Below are 23,136 nucleotides of genomic sequence, written 5' to 3'. Positions count from 1 at the left end.
TGGTCCCCTCCCTCCATGTAGGACTGGCTTCTCTGTGCAGCTATGAGGTGAGCCACCCCTGTACCCTGCCAGTGCCCTCTGCTGTGATGAGATCTCTGGTTCTTTATTTTGCAGCAACCCTAGGAACTCGTTTTATCTCTCTAATTCAGGCACACCTGCTAATGGAATGAGAGCCCACCACAGAGTATGAACAATGCTCATAAAATCATGCCACATGACTTTACAGTTTCCTTTGACCAAGACATGTGCTTAGTGTCATGAATTAAGTCATACTCTGGTTTCTTTATAAATCCTTCAAAACATAAAGAGCGCAAATTTCTTTGAGGAAAAATTATTTTAAAGCACCTCCACCTTTGAGCTTGGAGCACACAGATTTTTACACAAAACAAAGCAAAAAAAAAGCGCTATTTAATTATGAAAGTAATTCATGCTTACTAGAAGAAAATCAGAAAAACGCATGCAATTAAATAGAAAATTACCCCTCATGCTATCATCAAACTACAAACACCTCTGATAATATTTTGATGTCATATTTGGAATCTTTCTCTTCTTGGGTATTTATTCTTTTATTTTGCATAACTAAAGTCATACTGCATTTACAGTTTTCACACCTGCTTTTTGTATACTTAGTATTTCATCACAGACATTGTAACATTGGTTTATGAAGCCTTTCTCAAGACATCTTTAAAAGTAATTATTTCTGCTTGTGATGGTCCATACCTACAATGCCAGCATTCAGGCCAGTGCAGAAGGATAACAAGCTCAAGACAGCCTAAGCTATATAATAAAACCCTACCTCAAAACTAAAACAAGTGAACTCTTTTCTCCAAAGCCAAACATTTTAAGAGATGTAATGAAATTGTCCTCTATAGTTGGACAATGTGTAAGTGTCCAGAATTTAAAAACTAAACCTGTCGAATCTTAGAGCCTAAACTTATTTTTCCACTTTTTAAAACCATATTTCAGAAGTTTCGATAGTAGTTTTAGAATGCTGGCCCTTGCCCATTAGAGTAGCACAATCTCCTTAAATAGTCTCTCTGAGGAGTCTGTATGTCTGAGGAGCAGCGGGGATCCAGCAAAGTCTTATCCACTTTTCCACAAATACTTAATATCTTAAATTTTTAATGCTTACTCCATTACTCCCCTCTCTCTCTGCCTTCCAGGAACCATCAACATGATGAAAAGAAACAGAACACATTTCTGATTTTACCCTTTCCAAAAGTTTGATCTGCACTGTTGCTGTTTCAAAGGAAAATTGCCACATGCCGTCATCTTAGTGGTCCACAGAGATAGTGACAGTGGTACCCTAAGATGCTTAGCTAAAGCGAGAAGAAGAACAAAGAGAGTCTAATTATGCAAATGCATGCCCATTTGCAGGAGCTCTTCTGCCTGGAGGAGCTTGAAGAGATGGGAAAAGTTGGCAGTTTAGTCTTTGCCTCTCTGGGTGATTATCACTCCTTATAATTAAATTTAGAGCTAACTATTATGGGAATAATGTCTGGGACTGCTAAGCACTCCAAAGCCAACATTAGGGAGGCGAGGTTTGGTACAAAGGATTCAGCTTTATTCGAGGATCATCATCTTGAGAAAAGGGGCTGTCAACCTTAAACTTCTGTTGTGGGGAATATGGGGGCATGAGGGCCTTTTATGGGAAATGAAAGCGGTTCAATAAAACAGCATATAGGAAGGCTATGTGGGAAGTGTGGTCTCTGTCACCAGTTCAAAGTCTCCTTTTGTTTCTCTGGCCAGAACATCCCAACTGACCTTTTCCTCCCAGGATTTCTTCCTGTCTTTTCTTGAAACAGACATACTGTTTTTCTGTAATCCAACTTCACAGTAACTCCATTGCTTTGTATTGATGTGTAGAACTGGACACTAAGGGGCGGTCTTAAAAAAAAGTCATCAGATATTTTATACTACACTCTGTAAACCCAAAGAAAGTCTATGTAGCAATTAACTTCTTTGTCTACATGGGATGCTTCCCTAGTAGGCAAAATCCATCTTAAAGAAGCCTCTTTTCAACTAAAGAAATTAAAAAGCAATAAATCAAGCAATCCAATTAAAAAATGGATTATGGAGCTAAACAGAGAATTCTCTGTAGAGGAATATAGAATGGCAGAGAAACACTTAAAGAGATGCTCAACATCCTTAACCATCAGAGAGATGCAAATAAAAAAGACCCTGAGATTTCACCTTTGACAAAGGTTAAAAACTCAAGTGACAACACATGCTGGAGAGGTTGTGGAGAAAGAGGAACCCTCCTCCATTGCTGGTGGGAATGTAAACTTGTACAACCATTCTGGAAATCAATCTGGCACTTTCTCAGACAACTAGGAATAGTGCTTCCTCAAGATCCAGCTATACCACTCCTAGGCATATATCCAAAAAAAAGCTCAAGTACACAATAAGGACATTTGCTCAACCATGTTTGTAGTAGCTTTATTCATAATAGCCAGAACTGGAAACAACCCAGATGTCCATCAATGGAGGAATGGATACAAAAATTGTGGTACTTTTACACAATGGAATACTACTCAGCAATTAAAAACAAGGAAATCATGAAATTTGCAGGCAAATGGTATGATCTAGAAAAGATCATCCTGAGTGAGGTATCCCAGGAGCAGAAAGACATTCACAGTATATACTCACTTATATAGACCTAATAAACATATTAAAATATGTGCATCTAAAGAAGATAAACAAGAAAGAGGACCTGGAGTAAGATGATCAATCCTCACTTAGAAAGACAAATGGGATGGACATGGGAAATAGGAGAGAACAAGTAACAGGACAGGAGCCTACTGCAGAGGGCCTCTGAAAGACTCTACCTAGCAGTGAATCAAAGCAGATACAGAGACTCATAACCAAACCTTCGGCAGAGTGCAGGGAATCATATGATAAAAGGAGGAGTTAATATGACTGGGAGAGGACAGGAGCTCCACAAGGACAAAATATATCAGGGAATGGGGTTCTCTATGAGACTGTTTCTCCAATCAAGGACCATGTATGAATATAACCTAGAACCCCTGCTTGGATGTAGCCCATGGCAGCTCAGTAACCAAATGGGTGTTTCTAGTAAGGGGAACAGAAACTATTTCTGACATGAACTCAAAGACTGGCTCCTTTACTCCCCCTCTGCCCCCCTGAGGGAGGAACAGTCTTGCTAGGCCACAGAGGAGGAAATGGCAACCAGTCCTGAAGATACCTGATAAGCTATGGTCAGATGGAAGGGGAAGAAGACCTCCCTTAGCAGTGGACTTGGAAAGAGGTAGAGAGGAGATGAGGGAGGGAGGATGGGATTGGAAGGGAATGAAGGAGGGGGCTAAGGCTGGGATACAAAGTAAATAACCTGTAATTAATATAAAAAAATAAAATTTGTAAAAAAAGAAGTCTCTTTTCTTGTAGTTCAAAGAAATCTACCCTATGCCCAGCCTTCCTTCTCCAACGTTTAAACATTAATGGAAAAGCACATCTTTGTCTTGTCTACTCTGAAGGCTGTCATGTTAGATTATATGTTAAACCCACACCAGCCACTTGAGGCCAACGTAAAGTTAGATGTTGATTTTGCTGTGCATCAGCAGTTCTCAACCTGTGGGGTCATGACCCCTCTTGGTGGGGGCAAATGTCCCTTTCACAGGGGTCAACTAAGGCTCTTAAAAACACCGATATTTACATTATGATTAATAACAGTAGCAACATTACAGTTATGAAGTGGCAACAAAATAACTTTGAGGTTGGTGAACACCACAACATGAAGTACTGTGTTAAAAGGGTCCCAGCATTAGGAAGGTTGAGAACCACTGCTGTACGTGAACTAGAGTGAAGCCCAACCTAAGGGAAGGCCTTCACAAGTTCCTGCCTAACATCTTATGGGATAAATTATGTCTCTACCCAATTCAGATTTTTTAAGTCCATCACTCAGTATTTCAGGGGTAACTGCTTTGGAAGATAAGGCCTTTTAGAAGATAGGTAAAATAAAATGCAATCTATTAGTGGAGCCTAATCTACTGTGACTGGTGTCCTTTGAATAAGAGATGAAGACACAGAATTAATGTCATGCGGAACATACAGGGACAAGATGACCATTTACAAGACAAGACAAGAGGTTCCAGAGAAAACATGATCTTATTAAACATCTATTTTGGGCTTTTAACCTCCATAATAGTGAGAAAATACATTAATCTTGTTAAAGACACAGAGTCCATGATATTTGATTGTGATGTCTCAAGGAAACAAATACACCACTTTAGTCAGAAATAAACCCTTTATTCTGATTTTTCCGTTGTGTCTTGGACTTTCTTACTTTCTGTCCTGTAGTTCAATTATGTATATATCCACATCTTTATATATTTCTTCTAAGAATGTAAAATCTTTGTGTGAAAGATCTAAGTTGAATTCATTTTCAGAATTCTCATAGTATACCCATCAATTCATCAAATGACTATATCATAACTGAAGTAAACTGAATATACAACATACTAAGCACTAAATGATTTTTCTAGTGGAGCAAGTGTAATCTGTAGAGCACAGGGGACAGACATAAGTCATCATGGAATGCCAATTCTTAAAAGATATGTGATCAACTAAAGGGCAACCAAAATCATACAGGCATATTCTTCAGAAAGAGAAATTTTGACAAGTATATTGAACATATATCATATAGACTCCAGCATTTAATAGTTTCATGTTGCTTGTTTTTCTGTAATTCTAGGTCCTTTCCAGCATGTGTGGTCACTTGAGTTTTTAATCTTAGCCATTCTGATGGGTATAAGGTGAAATCTCAAGGTCATTTTGATTTGCATTTCCCTGGTGACGAAGGACATTGAGCATTTCTCTAAGTGTTTCCCTGCCATTCAGTATTCCTCAATTGAGAAGTCAGAGGACAACTTGCAGAAGCTGGTTCTTGCCATCTACCATGTGGGTTCTGGAAGTAAAATTCAGTTTGTCAGGCTTGACAGCAAGCCCCCTTACCCACTGAGTTATCCCCAAACATTTACCCTGTTTTTTATAGATGGGGTCTCACTATGTTGCTCAGACAGAATTTGAATTCTCCATCTTTCTGCTTCTGACTCTTGAGTGCTGGATTGTGGTTGTGTCCTACCATCCAATGCTAAAGATGGTCTATTTTTGCTACAAAGATATTCCCTAAGTCAGGATATTTGATTTTCTTACCCTTCAGACATGTCTGGCACCCACAAGATGGTGTCTGTTGATTTCAGTTGTGAAAAGTTTTACGTCAAAATCATCATAGTGTCCAGCCTTGTTCCAAAGCATTTAGAACAACAGTGTATCTAATTTTCACACATACCAATTAATTTTGGGAAATCTCCTAATATTTGAATACCATTCTTATTAGAAAGCAATTCATATCTAACCTGGATTTTGCCTATAAAAAATTAAAACCAAAAATATTGAAAAGCACGGCATAGAAGTGGAATATCCCATTGCACCTATAAATCTGTTAGAACAAATTAAAGGAAGTTGGAATGTGTCTGACCACTATTTTAAATTCAGCAATGAATAACAATCCATTCCCGTTGTGTTCAAGTGATCATTTCTCAACTCTAAATCTTTTCCTTAGCTCTCAATTAGAATCCATTCTTCAGTATTCATATCAAAGAACTAGAATCAACAGTGACAGTGTGCTCTAATTAATAGCTGTGTTTGCATTTATTTAAGGATTGTTGGATTTGATTGCCTTGGTCATCAAACATGAAATGGATAATAGACTACCCTCTTTACAGAATGTGTTTAGTTTGTGTTTGCAAGAATAGAGAAAGAGGAAATTTCTCTACTGCTGTTAAACTGTAAATTTGTACAGACATTTTAAGGAGTTACTTGGTTGTAGATAGGAAAATGAAAAATGTAAATACTCTATAAGCCAATAAGTTTGTATACTGGCAAGTTTTATACAAGCACCAAGACATATTTTTTTGTAGTGTTGTTTATGATAGGAGAATTGGAAATGAACTGTGAATTTGGCGATGGAAAGAATAGATAACTAAAATGTATAATGGTGTGCTGCTTATGTTTTTAAATGAGCCAAATTTATTTGCATATAACATGGATAACAAACAATGGTAAGTGAAAGAAAACTTAAGTTTACAAAGTGATGTATAGCTGGAGCATGGTGCCAACACTATAAACTTTATAAAAATCCTTACAAAAACATACTGTTAGGATGTGTACATACCCGTACTCACATGTATAAATATGTATAAGATAAAAATGGCTTGAGAGCCAATTCACAATTTCCTCCTCATTACTTACGAGAATGGAAAAAAAATGCTGGGAGTGAAGGAAAGTGAAGAACTGAATTTCACGTAAAAGTTCTCCAATTTTACACCTTTCTTTAATGATTTTGAGAAGTTTAAATGACCAATGATCTGTTTGCTGCAGGCAGTGTTGACAGAGCCAGTAATGCCCTGTATTTCTCACTTTTTCAAAATAGAAGTATTCTTTCTTTTCAAGTTTGCTACTACTAACTATGCTGTGAGATGCTTGATTTACCCATTTATTCTTCAGTGAATGCATCCCTTGGTATTATGTAGATGATATTGGATTTGGTGCCTCGAGGAAGGAACAAAAATGATACAACATGATCAGTTCTACTCTCAAGGATCCGGTAATTTTAGAATTTGAAAGTTCCTAAGAGGAAAAGTATTCATGGGTTTGAGGGTGTCTCGTTGTGAAAATATTTTAATAGGCTTAGGATACGAAATTGTTACACTTGCCATGAAACTATATGTAGGTGGGCTTCACTTTTTGAAACCGTAATGGGAAGATCACCACTTACAAAAGGTCAAATTAGAGTGTAATTGTCAATTGAAGAGGGAATTAGTCATTTTAAAAAGTGACTCATTGTAGGCCTCCTCCCTGAACACATAAAACTGTGAAGGTACTTTTTTAAAAAAGTTCTTATGTCAGTCCTTTGTTTTAGTGGACACTGTGGTCATTACGTAAAGTAAGGTACAGGACAAAGCAAACTTTTCACCTGGTGTAGAATGCTACCGACATACACGGCATACAGTAAAATCGGTACTCATAGAAGCCTGAAGCTGAGTACCTTCAGAAGCACTTCAAAGACAGCCCAGAGATGAGGTGGGTAATTTTGCTTCCCATGATCTAGAGGCTCACCGCTATTCCCTGGAGCGTCTCTCTTAAAGGTATCTCTAGCAACTGTTCGCCAGTGTAGCCGGAACATGTGGAATAGGGCAGATGGAGACAGCAGGGATGGAAAGTGAAGAAGGTGGCTCAGTGCTGCCTCTGAGGACCATGCCTCTGAAAAGGGGCAGGCCAGTCTTAGAAGAAGGAACAGTTTTTGTTTTTTAAGAGAAAAGCCAGCTTCATCAGTAAAAGGAAGGGAGGAAAATATGGGGGTTGAGCTCAAACCAGAGGAATTTCAATGCTATTGCAAAGGGATTTCTCGGAAAGACGCACACCTTTAATAGGAACTTAGTCGACGTGTGTTGATTAACTGAAGCCCTGGACTGAATATTGAATTCACTGCATGAGCCTGCATCTTCTGGCACATCCACACGGGTTTGCCCCTACAGCGGACCCAGCTCACTACCTCTGGAGGTGAAAGCAGAGACATGGCCCAGGGCTTTTCTGTGGCATCCCTCAGGGTATACTATCTAGGGCTATTGTAGTAAGTTTATTATCTGTTTGCACAGGGCCTCTGACTGCTCTAGCAACACTCTCCACTTTGTTCTCTCTTCTCCGAAGAAACCGGATCCCAAACAGCCAAACAATTACAAGAAGATAAAAACAGCAAACGAATGTGGGGAGTCCGGGGCAGGAACGCTAAAACAGAAAGGGGAGCTGAAGCACAGGGAATCAGAGACATATTTAGACCATCTTATCCATGAACTTTATTCTTTAATTTCTGATCTCTTAAAAAACATGATAAACCTCAGGTACTGCTTCCGTATCTTTCACCAAAAATACACAGCTTGAGACCTTTCCTCAGGAACCTTCTCCGTAGTATCAGGAGAGAAAAAGAATCCTGTGCTGCCTCCTGGTCCAGTCATGAGTATCCTTAATAGAAGATGAGTCCCTAAGTCCTAAAGTTCCAGGAATAGTCCTTAAGTCCCAGGCAGATGCAGTCAACCACAGTGCTGTTTGCCATCCGGTTGTTTAGGGGCTTCTTTGTTTGGCCAGACTGTGAGGCATCGAGGTAGACAGATGAAGCACAAAGGATCTAAAAGGCACATGTATTTCCTTCTTGTACCAAATATATATACATATATATTTACATATATATATGAATACATTTGAGAAAAAGAATCTCTGAAAGTTTTCAAAATAAAACAAAGAGCAAGAAGTGGTTAAAGCTATACATTAAAAAAAAAAAAATGCCCGTAAAGATAAGATGGTTTTGTTGCTAGGCAACAGGCACAAGACAATGGTGAGTCAGGAAGGTAGAAGTCATGAGTGTTTCAGTGTGAATTCCTGTCACAATAGGAAGCCTGCTAATAAGCTTCTCCCAGAGAGGGGAAATGACTGAAATGTAGATGCTACAAGACTAGAAGAGGTGAGTCATCTTGAGTTTCCTCGGCTAGAATAAACAGCTAACACTCCTGTTAGCAGAGAGCGGTCTCTTTGCCCTCATAGGCATGTTTCTAGTTTCCCAGTTTCTATTTGATGACCGTAAGATTCCAGACACTGACTTCTAAATATGCTTAGCAGCTACCAGGGACAGAGGCACTGTTTCATTATCTTCGCCATATGAACATAGCATAGCCTGAATGTAAAGCAAGGCTATGCTCCATCACTCGCCCAGCAAAGGAATCTAGATGTCACTTAAAAGTGACATTCATTTGGCAGGTGATGGCAAATTTAAAAGTGTATTTCATACCACAGCCCCCCTCCCCATAGGAGTATGAACACGGTTAGAGTATGAAACCTTAGAGTTTGAGGTCTTGCTATGAATGTTTTTATTCTAGATCATCACAGACGTTAGAATTCTTATTTTATTATTGCTGTTTCTTAAAAGAAACATTAAATGAGATCAAAGAAGGTAAGTTTCTTCCCTCTTTGCTCCTCCTGGAATACAGGGGAGATCAACAGGAAATTTTAAGTTAGCTTAAGTCTGAAAAGTGAGGATTGTCAGAAAATACCTGAACTAAGTTGTCATTGAATTTAATGATAGTTTATTTAGAAGGTTTGCATCATAAAAAATGATGGCATTTATTAGCTGCCAGGAAGATATTTAGTACAGGTAAATTATATTCTTACAATCCTATTTGAAGAGTCCAAAGAAATTTGAACACAGAGCAGCACCTATGATAGCTATGAGCTACAGGCTGTACTTACACATGGCTATCCTGCAGAACCTCAGGTTAGTCCCAAAATAACAGATATCCAGGTTTCTGATAAAATACGAACATAAGACTATCTAAGACCTACTCTCGGGCCTAATCATTTTCTCACACAGCAGCTTCAAATTCGATTCCAAAGCGATTCAAGAAGACTTTCCCTGTATTAGCCAGTGTTCTAGCCACTTGAAAGAGCCAATGGGAAGAAGACAAAGAGGAGCTTAAAACAACTGGGGGAAAGTTTCCACCATTCTTCACATGACTATTTATAAAAGATTGTTACCTCAACTCAGTTTCATTTCTTTGTAGAAATGTATTTGTGTGCGTGTGTGTGTATGTGTGTGTGCCATGTGTGTCCAGGGTTCCTTGCAGCTGGAGTCATAGACAATTGTAAGATGCCAAATGTGGTGTTGAAAACTGACTCAGAGTTTCTGGGAGGCTAATGAGCACTCTTAATAATGGCTGTGCCATCTCTCTACCCTCTGTCACCTCAGTTTCTATCCCCACAGACATCTTCTTAAAAAAAAGTGAAAATGGGCTTTCAAACAGGTAATTGAATAAGCAGCATTATTCATAATACTCAAAGGTGGAAACAGCCCAAGTGTCTATCACTGGATACATATATAACCAATATCAGCTTTAAAAAGGAATGAAATTCTGATACACCGTGAACAGCGTAATGAACCTGGAGATCATGAAAAATTAAATAAGTCAGATACAAGAGAATAGATAATGTATGCTTCCACTCATGTTAGGCAGCTAGAATAGTCAGAGCTTATGGTTCTACTTTTATTTAATGTCTTATGGCTGAAGATGGTGGAATGGGCTGTTCAAGAGGGGCAAAGTTTTCAAAAAAATATTTGAAAAGTACTGGAGCTCAATAGTCGTGGCAGTCGCACAGCAGGGCAAATACACATAACGTCACTGAAGTGTACACTTAATGCATAAATGCTAACTTTAAAATTATGTGTATTCTATTACAGAGAAAATGATATTCTTGAAAAACACCATTGCCTCATCCACACTCAACCTTTGAATCCCTCTGTGCTGACACTGTGTCCCTCTGCTGCTTTTTCCTCTGACCTCTGTGTTAAAAATACAGCAGCCGTATCTCCAGAAACCTTAATTTAAACTCTAATAGGATGCTACAAGGTCAGTTAAAGTAATTTCCTCTCCTGGAAATGTAACTTTCTTGACGTATTATTTATCTATCAGCTTACTTGCCCATGCCTGCCACATACTTGAAGCATCACAGCTATGTCAATAGGGCATCCTAATTTTTTTTCTGCTTAGGTTAGAGATTCAAGGGCAGATGGCATGGTCCAGATGGCAGAGCCACAGGCTGGACAGATGGCCCAAACTTTATTCTGAAGAAAAAGGTGCTCCGGGAGATTTAGGCCCAGTTACACTAGACCATGGATAAGTCACACTTTCTCTGCAGAAAATAGTTAAGCAAGAAGAATGGAAGAACCATGTGAAGTGTTTGGAGGCATGGAGCACGAGACAAGCGGGATGAAGTTGTCCATGTGTCATTATGCTATGAAATCTATCCAGGTCGAGTTTACTACCAAGATGTCAGCAATGGCACAGTTAGATGTCATTTCTCAGATCGATGAATCCTACCACCTTGCAGCACCCTCTATATCTCCAGCCTGAACCAAACCAAACCAAACCAAACCAAACCAAAACCTTTGTCTTTTCACTTGAAGTCAGATCTAAAAATTGCATGGATTTGCTAAGTGTGTGTGTGTGTGTGTGTGTGTGTGTGTGTACATGTGCGCACATGCACATGCCTATGTCCTTCAAGCTGGGTCTTGATATTTCATGTAATGAGACCATAATGTGAACTGCCTCCTGGCTGCATATTAAGAATCCCAATTTTAGCCCATGAGTCTTCCTTTCTTCATGCCTTGACTACTAATTGGGAATCTTTTTAGATTTCTTTTCACTAGGTATAAGCTCCCAATCTTTCTATATATCCAAAGGAAACATGGGCAAAGGTAACATCATTTTTAAAGCTGATGAATAACCAGAGACAACTGAGAATACATTCAAGTCTATTTTGGTTTCCAGAAGTTCATCTCGTACCAGTAATTATCCATGCTAACCCAAGTCTAGGAACCATAGAGGTGGATTGTTAACGGCCCCTGGATATTGTGAACTTACAAGCCATTTTTAATGTACCAGTTATTAATCTCCTGAGATATTTATCTTTCAATTTCTAGAGATTTTTATCTTATCAGTGGACACATATCTGAGGAAAAAGCCTCACATTTTTAAGAATGACAATTGGTAAGGATTGTTAGCGATTTTGTTATGTTTTATTTTAGGATTTAAAAATCTTATATTGTAAGAGGGACTTGTAGGAAGGTATGCTCTTCTCTGAATTTTAACATGGCTTATTATCAAGTTTTACCAGATAGATACTGGCAATACACACATGCCAAATCATTGTCATGGTGACAATAATAAATAAGTGAGTAGACTGGAGAAAGATAAAATGTGCCACAACTGATAGATGTAAAAATATAATAGATGTTAACAGATATATAGATATTAGCTTCTATGAGATTTGTCTGTATGGTATGTATTTTAAAAATTGAAATAGAATTACTAAACATTTGTTAAGCAGAAAATGATGTATTTGTACAAGGGTGTATCAGGAAGGGATTATAAAACAGGTACTTTTCCCTATTTACTTTTACTACTATTCATTACAGATGTAACACACGGAAACATTTTTAAAATATAAGAAAGGGTAAGATTTGGTTTTCAAATCAATAGACCAATACATGAAGACTATAAGAATCTATAGAAAAGCTTACTATGGCTCGAAGTGAGGAAACCTCTCCAAGAGTGGAGGGATTGGGGGGAAGGTCCTCATGATGCTTTTGTGGATAGTCTCAGCCCCCTGTACATCATGGGGTTCCAACCACCTTAGAACAAGGAGCCACACAGATTTCTGTACTAAAAGCTACCTTGTTAGTAACCTTCAGTTAGGATCCCACAATCAGCAAACTTCAGAGATAGAAACATGTCCAGATTATTTATTAGTTTAGACCACACTGCCAAAATGTAATCAAATACAAGCAACATCATAATCTCCAAGAGGCTTTCAAAAACACTCCAGATTCTTGAGTCCCAGCCCAGACCTGTCTGAGATGAAGCCCAGAAATTAGGGGTTTTAAAAGCACCCAAATTTAAGAAGCAGATTAAATAAAATTGGGGCAAATATGACAAAAATATAATATCACAAAGTATGCAAAGAGTTATATAACTTTGCAAACAACAGGGTCTTTAATATTATAAACAAGTTTAAATTGTCTTACTTTTTTTTTTTTTTTTGGTTCTTGTTCCAAAATATGTTGTCATTGTTAAATGCTTCATTTGTGCCTGCTTTTCTATATCTTGCAACATCATTGTCCTGTCAGCCTCCTGGGATGTCTATGTTCCCAATGTGTTTACCGCAGGGTGAGGAGGCTTTTCTTGGGATTCTGGCTTATTTCTTGATTACATTTTCTCTATCATTATAGACACTTGCATTTTGAACTATTAATCTTTTATCACCAAATGTAATACCACCTTTTTCAGCTGCTTCTAATTTTCCAGCATCCTGCTTCAAGATGGCAGAGCCAACTGCTGAAAGGGCAATAGTCCCAAATCTCTGGTAACTTCTATAGAAACTGCACTTCACTAAGAACTCCCTACAACAACTTTGTGGCCCATATGTACACAGGTACTTCCTGTAAAGGAAGCTACAAGGACAAAACACTATTTTTCTTTGCACAAGGGCATGGTACCCTCCCACACACAACAAAAGCAAAACAAGAGGCAGGGAATGAACAAGAGGTTCTTAGCTATTAAGAGCTTGTCAAGGCCTGTGCCAGAAGAGTTGTCAAATATTCATCCTGACCTCCAAGACTAAAACAAGGGCATGGACAGGTTGCAATTCAAAGCCCTGTATTTCCTAGCTGTTAAAAACTTATAATACCGCCTATAATTCAAAGCCACAGTAAGGAAGAGTGAGATCCACAAACAGAAAGGTAAAGACAATGTTGATATTCCTATGTCCCAGTCAGTGCTCTGCTTTTGGCAAGACCCTCTCCTTACAAAGGCAGTCTTCTATTTTTACAACATTCTTATTTACAACAATAGAAAAGGAGACAGAATATTATATTGAACAGCACCAGCAACATTTCAATGGCAACAAATTCAACTGACGGCCAAGCTAATCTCACCCTTCCTCTTGCCACTCCCTTTTCCTGTGAGCTTAGCCTCAGGCTGCATGCCTTTCCTCTGTGGCTATTTCAGTGTGTATTTCTAAAAGACAGTAACTTAAGAACAACATTACAGTAATGTCATGATCACACTGAAAAGAAACAGTAGCTTCCAGATCGCCCGTGAGGCCTCAAGTTTTCTTTTGCCTCACAAATATAGATGTGTTTTGGCTTATTCAGGTTGGAATGCCAACAAGGGCCACACATCTGAGGCAGTGATGTTTTCCTATGTTCTTTCCACCTAAAGATTTCTCTTTTATGTTAGTGCAAAGTTTTTGCTGAGAAACTCTTGTCTAAGATGACCAATTCCTTTCAAATAGTCTTGGGGGTTTGATCAAAGACTCAAAGACGCCCCGTTTGGGCGGGGGCAAGATTCTGAATTTCTAACCATCTCTCAGTTAATATCCTTTAACAGAGCAAGCACCAATCTAGGTTTTGCTGATTGAATCCTCTTAGTATGCTTTAACATATTCCTCCAACTCACGTCTTCCAAAGTGATATTTAAGTTCAGGCATAGAAGTGCAGAGAGCAGCATGTAGGTGTTGTTTTGTTCTTGTCAAGAAACAGGAAACACAATGCCTGATGTTTCTTTCTCGATGCTGCTAGTGTCAAGACTTAGTTCCGCTCACTCATAAGGAGGTATTAAGCTATGATGTTCTAGTCATTGCTTTTCTTACTTACTTTTTAGGTAGACTATTATCCTAAGGACAGTCTCTTGTCTAATGGTTACTTGGAGGTGGCACTCAGACAGAATCATGGGAGGAAGGAGGGAAAGGACTTAATTCTTTCTCTACGAACTTTCAAAATCATGACTTGGTTTAACCAGTGTCTTCCAGTAGCAACCAGTTCTTAGTTTTTGATTGTGTTTTGAGTATCTTTTGGATGGTGGTGGTGGTGGTTCCTATCAGTTTTGCAGTTCATCAAAAACTCATGGATTTATCAAATTTCATGCATTTTTGCCAACCTGGTTATTTCTAGAGGAGAGGCTCTTCAAGTTGGCCCTTGAATCCTCTTCATAAAATGCTGTAGTCTCAGAATGCTACCTTCCTCTTCTGTGTAACAAGATCTTCTAGGCTAAGCATTTCCTTGCCCATATCTGTAACAAGCCATTTCTTCAAAGGTTGCTGTTTCTTTTAGTGTAAAAATATAGTTGAAGATGATAATCTCGATGTTATGGTACTTAACTGCCAGTAGGTTGATATAATAAAAAATTTAATTCTATAAATACATTCTTCAATATTTTCAATATATATACACGTGAGAGAAAGAGGTAGTATTGCATTGCTCACAAAATGCTTATTTTTTAAAACTTCACTTCAGGAAAAAATATGAAGCATTTCTGACTTGTTTTGTTAAATCTTTCATGTAGACAAAACGTACCAATCTTAGAGAAGTAAATGTTCATGACTAAATAATCAGAACAAACCTTGAAAAAAACTATCTAACTTCTTGTAATTCCAGTTTTCTGGTCTGAAAATAACTTCCTCACAGGACTGTTAATAACAAAGCCATTGTTTACCCAGTATTTACTGGAAACTAGACACTTTATATGCACTCCCCCACACACACACAATTAAGCCTTATAGAAACATTTTCAAGTAAATGTTATCTGCTTCATTTTATAAATGAGCACAGTTTTCCAAGGTGACACTGTCTGGTAAGTGGTAGCCACTGTTTTCACAGAGGTCCCTGACTCCATGCTTTTAACCCAAGCTTTAAAGCAACAGGCAAGTAAGAGAAAGAACAAATGGTGCTGCTGCCACAGTGCCTGACAACTGTGCTCAGTGGAAAACAAATGACAGTTAACAGAAGTGGCCTTGGAAGCTATCTGAGATGGCGGATGGGAGGTGGGTAGGGAAAGCAAGCCAGCCAGCTTCCTGCCTTACCAGGCATCTGGCCCATCGATACTTTGTCCTGTTAATTTCCCGAGTTGGGGCTAACCTATGTGTCCACCATGACAGACGCTCTAGTGGCAGAGCTCAAGGTCAGCCCTCGAGAGTTCAGGCTGGCACCTCCTGTCATGTTGTCTTTTGAAGCAAGTGGCAGACATCCAGAGGCAAGCCTGCTTTGGCCTCTTCCCCTTACATCGTATGTCATTAACTACTACATAGCTCTTTGTTCAAAACAAAATTCACAAACCTGACAGACTCATCTGCCTAATGTCGTGAGACATCAGGGCCAATTATGGGATAGTTCCAGAAGGCAAATAGGGGCACATTTCACAAAATAGGATGAGGAAAAGAAAATATCTTGTCATTAAAAAGGACAAATACATTTTCCTCTCAGCAGGTTCACCCCAGGAAAATTGACAGATTTATATTAATACTGAGTTTCATTATGATTGCTCTGGATAATTTTAAATCAAAGCATTTACCCCCAACTCACCCCAAGAAAACCTACTATTAAAGATCTGTATTCCATATTAGAAGGAGTATCTTCATGATGAAAGCAACTTGACAGATAAACCACAGAGTTTTTGTACTTTTTCTAGACAGAAATAAATTCCACATTTTCATTGTTTCACAAGGAGTGAGGTGTGTGTGTCTGTGTGTGTGAGTGTGTGTTACTTGGGGTTTCTTATGTTGGAATGTATCTCATCTGAATTCAAGATTTTACATAAGAGTGGATAATATTTCATTCGTGGGGGGAGAGAAGAGCTAACGAAAAGGCTTAGGAACACAGTGCCAAGCTATTTCCTCTTATTTCCTAAATTTACACTAATCAAAAATATTGGAAGACTGTAGTTTTTATAAAATTACTCTCTTGTCTGACAATAGTTGAATAGTTTGGTATGGGGAATCTTCCTAAAACATTCCAAATCCTGGCAATTTTTCAAGAAAGTCTCATGCAATTGCTGATCTGAAATAGAATGTGTCAGGGGTAGAGAGTGGGCTTCAATTTCACCTATAACACTTTCTCAAAAAAGATCTGAAACAAACACCATAAAACAGTAGCATTTGCCAAATCAAGGTAAAAAGTGCATTAATTCATTCTTAACCAATATTTTTATTTGTATTCAATCATACTGATAATAGAATAATAACAAATAGAATACATTAAAATACCAAACTGTTATTCCAAAGATTTTGTTCATTGCTCATAGGTTTTATGACTCTTACAGTTAATAAAAATAAAATCCAGAGAAGATTTCAAAGCACTCATTTATCAATGATAAGGATGTTATATTTCCATGGATGGCCCTCTGTCAGGAAGTTTAGAGGGACCTTTAGCACAGGTACTCCATAAATATATTTCCATTGCTTTAAAGTTTTAATGGCCTGTTTTACAGCAGTGTGAGTCAGGTAGATAAATCTTCAAGTGCTCCTTTTAAGGATTACTTTTTTTTTCTCAGTCAAAAATAACAGTCTCCTTCCACCCTGAATTATTCTGCTAATCAAGTCTGTTGAGTGTTTACAGAGCTACCAAATGAAACATTGTGAAAGCTTTTACGTGATGTGTATGTTTTTGAAGCTATTATCAGCAGACTAGTGAGGCAACACACCATTCATCTGAGCCAAATAGTGAATGACTCCTGGATATTTTCTTGGTTAGTGGGACAAGTAACATCACAGTAACCTGGTTTTCCAGTAATGGGTGTAGAAATGGGGCGTGTAGGCTCTGAATTTGGCAATTGTTCATCCTGTGAAATAGCAGGGAAAATGACCTGTGACTTTAGGCTTGATGCTCTGAGGTTAAATATGCCATTAACAATTTCATGACTTCTATTCAGTGTATTATCTGTCAAATACTCACCAAATTAATTTTGTTAGTGTCATAATTTTAACTAGAAGATGATTTCAATGGGAGGAACAAGAATGTTTGTAGCAGATTTATTTTAACCTCTTCAATTTTAGTGTTATTTAACCTTTCTGAGGTTTACTAAATGTAAATTTTATTTATTGAATATTTGTTATGGACTGTTGGGTCCTGGAGGTAAAGACTGAGATAATGCCAATTTGTTCAAATTGTGACTAACCTAATGTGTAATAGAGATAAGAAAAGATAAGTTCTGTGTGTGGCTTGAGCACAGTTCTTAACAGAACATATTTCTGAGAGTCTCAACCCAACAGGTAGCAGAAAGAGTGTCAGCCTTCCTGGTAGAAGTGTGTGCTGGTTCATTTGAAGACTGGAGGGAGAGTACTTAGTCAATGTTCTGTTGCTTTGAAGAAACACTATGACAACTGTTTATAAGGCGACTCTTATAAAAGAAAGTATTGATTTGGAGACTTGCTTACAGTTTCAGAGTGTGTATTTGTTAAGGTTCTCTAGAGTAACAGAACTTATGTAATGCATCTGTCCATATATAAAGGGGGATTTATTAGAATGACTTATAGGCTGTGGTGCAGCTAATCTAACAATGGCTGGTTCTGAATGGAAGGTCCAGGTATCCAGTAGTTGTTCAGTCCACAAGTATGGTTGTCTCAGCTGGTCTTTAGAACATGTTGGAATTCTGAAGAAGTAGGTTCTAATGCCAGTGAGGGAAAGGACTTGCCAGTGAGAGTGAGAGCAAATAGGTAAAGAGAGTGAGCTTCCCCCTAACATGACCTTCATACAAGCTGCCAGCAGAAGCTGTGGTCCAGATTAAAGGTGGACCTTCCTACCTCAGAACATTTGGATTAAAGGTTTATTTCCCACATCAAATATCCAGATTAGATGTGTGTATTTCTACTTCAAATAATTTAATTATGAAAAAATTCCATCACAGGAGTTTCCAGTCATTTGGGTTTTAGTTAATGCCAACATTGACAGCCAAGAATAAAAACCGAAGTTTAGTCCATTATTATCATGGCAAAGAGGGTGGCAGCATTCAGGCAATGTGGTCCTAAAGAAGTAGCTGAGAGCTTTGCACCGTGATGCACAGGTACTAGGCAGAGAGAGAGAGAGAGAGAGAGAGAGAGAGAGAGAGAGAGAGAGAGAGAAAACTATTTTGAAACCTCAAAGACCACCCTAGTGACACATATCCTCCAACAAGGCCACATCTCCTAATATGTTCCTGACATCTCATCAGCTGGCATGCAAATATATGAACCTATGGAGACCAATCTTACTCAAACTACCACAGGTACCCAAGAAGAAGCAGAAGCACCTAGAAAGACTCAGACAACTGGAAATGTATTTGGAACCAAATGTTCAAACCAAAGAATCTTCTCCATGTTTTGGCCATATCTTTTTTGACATTCTTAGTTCAAGTCACTCTAAGAATGACCATTATCTATTAATAAACTATAATTTTAATTTCAGTCCAGTGAGCACTCCTTTCTTGAATAATACCAATGAAAAATGCAGAGGCATTGGAATTTTTTAACAAATTCCACATATGATAGACCTAGTCAGTTATTTTAAGAGTAACTGATTACAAAATAAATCTTGACACGTGTGGATTTTTACACCATGTAGACAAGAAGCTTAAAGTGCTGTACAAAGGCATTGAGCAAATCACTTGCTATGAGTACCAACCCTGAGATCACAGCCTCTGGCCATAGATTGACTTGCAAAACCAGGAGAGCAATTCACATTTCACAGCCGCCTCTTGACATCTTCAGATAGCCAACACTTCACATTCTCTCAGTTCTTTGATTCAGTCATTTCAAAACATTTAACTGACCTTCACTATATATCAGAATTTTAAGTGCTATAGATACATGTATGAATGAAACACTAATGCTACCACCCTCAATACAATGAAGAAGCAATTTTTAAGAAGTCTCAATCCCCTGAAACAACTGTACAGAAGCAACTATACATTGCACAGTTAGGAACAGAGGTAGGCCTAAAAAATTTGTTTGAGGAATGAATAGGAGCCAATATGTTAAAATAAATCTTCCATTAAGACAGAAAGACCTTCAGCATGATAAGAGCGTCAGCTGCAAGACATGTGGCAAAGATCAAAGTACCTTTCTTTGTTGTCAACCAGCTATAACCTATACTCTTGCAGTCCCTGGTAACCTGAAAGTTTAGTGCTCATGAGTCTATGAATTTAGAAAAGCCACTCATAAAAAATGAGGTCTTTAAATCTCCAAATGTAGCCCAAAGGGAGACAGCTGAGGGTATGGTTCAGGCCCTTAGGAATCAGTAGGAGATTATGTCATCAGAAGGCAGCCTCTAAAAGAGTCTCCAATGCCCTTGGTTCCTGGTCTTCATATAGAAAGTTCACCCTCCTTAGGTGAAATGGACTTCACTTTTCTAGAGAGTTGAATAGGGTAGAAATGTCACTTTGTGGGTGAAGCTATATGATGTCCAATCTTCTTCTCTGTTACCTGAGGCAAGCTCACCAGTGTGGCTTTGAGACAACACCCTGAGAAGTCCCTTTGGTGAAGTTCCCAGCAGCCAAAGGAGGGAGCTTGTTCATACCTCTCCTTATTAGTCCATTAGCTCATTAGATAAGAGCACAGCCCTGGCTGGCAGCTTGCCTGGAACTGACCGAAGTCTTGAATCATAAGCATTCAGCTATGCTGCACCCAGATCCTTATCCCCTTGAAACCACAATCCAATAAGTGTTTCTTGTTTTAAACATCTATATTTTTAGATGATTTGTTATGTGTAATAAGTCATATACACCGTCACTATTCACTCAGAGTGTCTATATATTCAATTGTCTGTGAAAACTTATGAGCTGGACACAAGAGTGTATAATCATGATTGGGCTATTTGGCAAATAAGGTTTATTTCAGCCATGAATAGATATAAAAATAAGAGTGAAGGCACCTAAAGTCTGCTCAAGTGCTACGAATGTAAACAAGGTGATGAAATTAATTCTTGGCAGACACTGGGACAAGGGTCAGGTGGGGGTCTTTTCCATCCTAAAGCTCTCTCTACACATCACTCACACATGTCTAGATTAAACATGGATGATCAAGCAACAGAATCCTCTGGATGTCATCTTGAAGTCTTACTGCAGACCCACTGTCACACATAAAACTGTTTCTAATTGGCTGCTTTTAAAAAACTTGGTCTGTATTTGTTTTAGCACAGTCTTGAAATTTAGCATAGTTTGAGTTTTTGCACAATACAAACTTTCTTGTACAATTTTCCTCTTACTTTTCTCATGACACAATTATGCTTTCACATATCCATTAAAAAATATTTCATGGCTAGCAGTGACCCATTCAATCTTTCTCTCGTGTGGAGACTAATTTGGAGAACCAAAAGTAACCATGAAGACAATTTTGTAAGTAAAGCATATGAATCTTTGATAGATTAATCCACTAAAATATTAAGTTGTGGTTAAAATATATATATTTGTAGGTACATAATGTTATAATATTTTAGAATTCTAAATCTGTAATATAGTAATATGCCAAGAACTTAAACTATTTTCTTTTCTTAACTTTGTAACACAGGAGAAGAAAACCTCCTGGCAATTTTACGACGAAGATGGTGGAAGTATATGATCCTCGGACTTATAGACTTGGAAGCTAATTACCTGGTGGTCAAGGCTTACCAGTACACGACTCTGACAAGTGTCCAGGTAATGATGGGTCTTCTCAACTTTCCAGATACAGCCCACTTTGAGTTTAATTTCTTGGAAGTCTGTATACTATATGATGTGTTTCTCTTTTCTTTTTTTTTTTTAAAATTTAAGGGGTTTTTTTTAAGATGAAAATTGATTCTTCTTTCATACAGTACATCCATCCACTGTTTCTTTTTTATTGAATTTTTATTTTTAATATTAATTACAGTTTATTCATTTTGTATCCTAGCTGTAGCCCCATCCCCCATCCCCTCCCAATCCCGCCCTCCCTCATCTCCTCCCATGCGCCTTTCCAAGTCCACTGATAGGGGATGTCCCCCTCCCCTTCCATCTGACCCTAGCCTATCAGATCTCATGAGGACTGGCTGCATTGTCCTCCTCTGGCCTGGAAAGGCTGCTGCCCCCTCAGGGGGAGGTGATCAAAGAGCCAGCCACTGAGTTCATGTTTCTTATCTAATCACTCCTCCTAGCTCTCCCCACAACCTCTCCTCCACTCCAGATCCACTCCTTCTCTTCAGAGAAGAGACACAGACAAGCAGGACAAAATGAAATACAATAAGACAAAGCAAAAGCTTTCATATCAAGGTTGGATAAGGCAACCTTGTAGGAGGAGGAGAGTCTCAAGATCAGACAAAAGAGTCAACGATAACACTTGCTTTTACTGTTAAAAGTCCCACAAAAATACCAAGCTAACATATAACATAACATAAGCCATAACATAAACAGAGAGAGCCTTGTACAGACCCTTGCAGGCTCTGTGCTTGTCTTTTCAGACTTAGTGAACCCATGCAAGCTCTGCTTGATTGATTCAGTGGACCACGTTCTCCTGGTGTCCTCAACCCCTCTGACTTCTACAGTCTTTCCTCCCCCTCTTCCATGGGGTTCCCTGAGCTCTGAATGAAGAAGGGATCTGGTGGAGACTCTCTCTGTCTCTTTCTCTCTGCATAATGTCTGGCTGTGGGTCTCTGCACCTACTCCCATCCCCTACAAGAGGAAAGCTCTTCTGATGATGACCAGACACAGTACTAGTCTATGAGTATAGCACAATGTCATTAGGAATCATCTCATTGATTTCTTCCTAGGTGTGTTTGGTTCAACCCTAGAACATGGGGCGAAGGCGCCTAGCCAGGACCAGCTCAACTCTCTATAATCAGTGTGCTGTATAGATGTTGTTCTTGGCCATCAAGCCTCCTATCAGTCTTCAGAGAGTAACCTTCTGTCCTAGCATTATCCTGGATTTTTTAGGGATCTCCGTGGGACCTCCTCAGCCAAGAACTTAACTGAATGAAACCCAGTTCCATGACTTGAAGCCTTGTGTGCTTACGAATGGCCAGTTCTGAAGCCACATCCTCCATGACTAGGAGCTAGGAGTTTTCACCACAGTCACCCTCACAGACCTAAGGAAGTTTCCACTGCACTAAGTTTCCACATTGTCCCCAAATGCCCCCAGTTCTACTGTCTCTCCCTGTACTCTCTCCATCCACCACGCCCACCTCCCACACCCAATTCCTTCTGTTCTCATTCCCACCTGCCCCTAGTTCACCCTCAAAATCAATTCTACTTCCCCCTCCCAGGGAGGACCATGTGTCCCTGTTAGAGCCGTCATCTTTACCTAGCCTCTCTGTGTCTGTGGATTGTAGCTTGATTATCATTTTCTTAATAGCTAATATCTACTTATGAGTACATACCATATTTGTCTTTCTGGGTGTGGGTTATCTCCATTTATGATGTTTTTTTTTTCCTCTAGTTCCATCCTTTTGCCTGCAAATTTCATTATGTCATATTTTTTAACAGCTGAATAATACCCCATTGTGTCAATCACCACATTTTCTTTATCCATTCTTCTGTTGAGGGGCATCTTAGGTTGTTCACCATTTTCTGGCTATTATGAATAAAGGTACAATGAACATAGTTGAGCAAGTGTCCTTGTGACAGGATGTAGTGTCCTTTGGGAATATTCCCCAGAGTAATATAGTTGCGTCTTGAAGTAGAACATTTAAAAATTAAATTGAACTTCATTCATATGTCATTAACTTTTCCTAAATCAGGTGTAATTGGATGGCTTTTT

General features: G+C 38.7%; 1 protein-coding gene across 1 annotated transcript in view; it reads left to right on the top strand.

Moving 5' to 3' along the window:
• Slc35f1 (solute carrier family 35 member F1) overlaps nucleotides 1–23,136 on the top strand; it is a 408,594-nt gene that overhangs the window by 298,474 nt on the left and 86,984 nt on the right. The window contains exon 3 of the mRNA XM_060373138.1: nucleotides 20,938–21,065. Within this exon, the coding sequence (XP_060229121.1) occupies nucleotides 20,938–21,065 (128 nt within the window). The remainder of the gene's footprint in view (nucleotides 1–20,937; nucleotides 21,066–23,136) is intronic.

The sequence above is a fragment of the Meriones unguiculatus genome, chromosome 20 (assembly GCF_030254825.1).
Source record: "Meriones unguiculatus strain TT.TT164.6M chromosome 20, Bangor_MerUng_6.1, whole genome shotgun sequence".
Lineage (NCBI taxonomy): Eukaryota > Metazoa > Chordata > Mammalia > Rodentia > Muridae > Meriones > Meriones unguiculatus.
The sequence above is the reverse complement of the archived record's forward strand: the minus strand, read 5'-3'. Positions and strand labels throughout refer to the sequence as shown.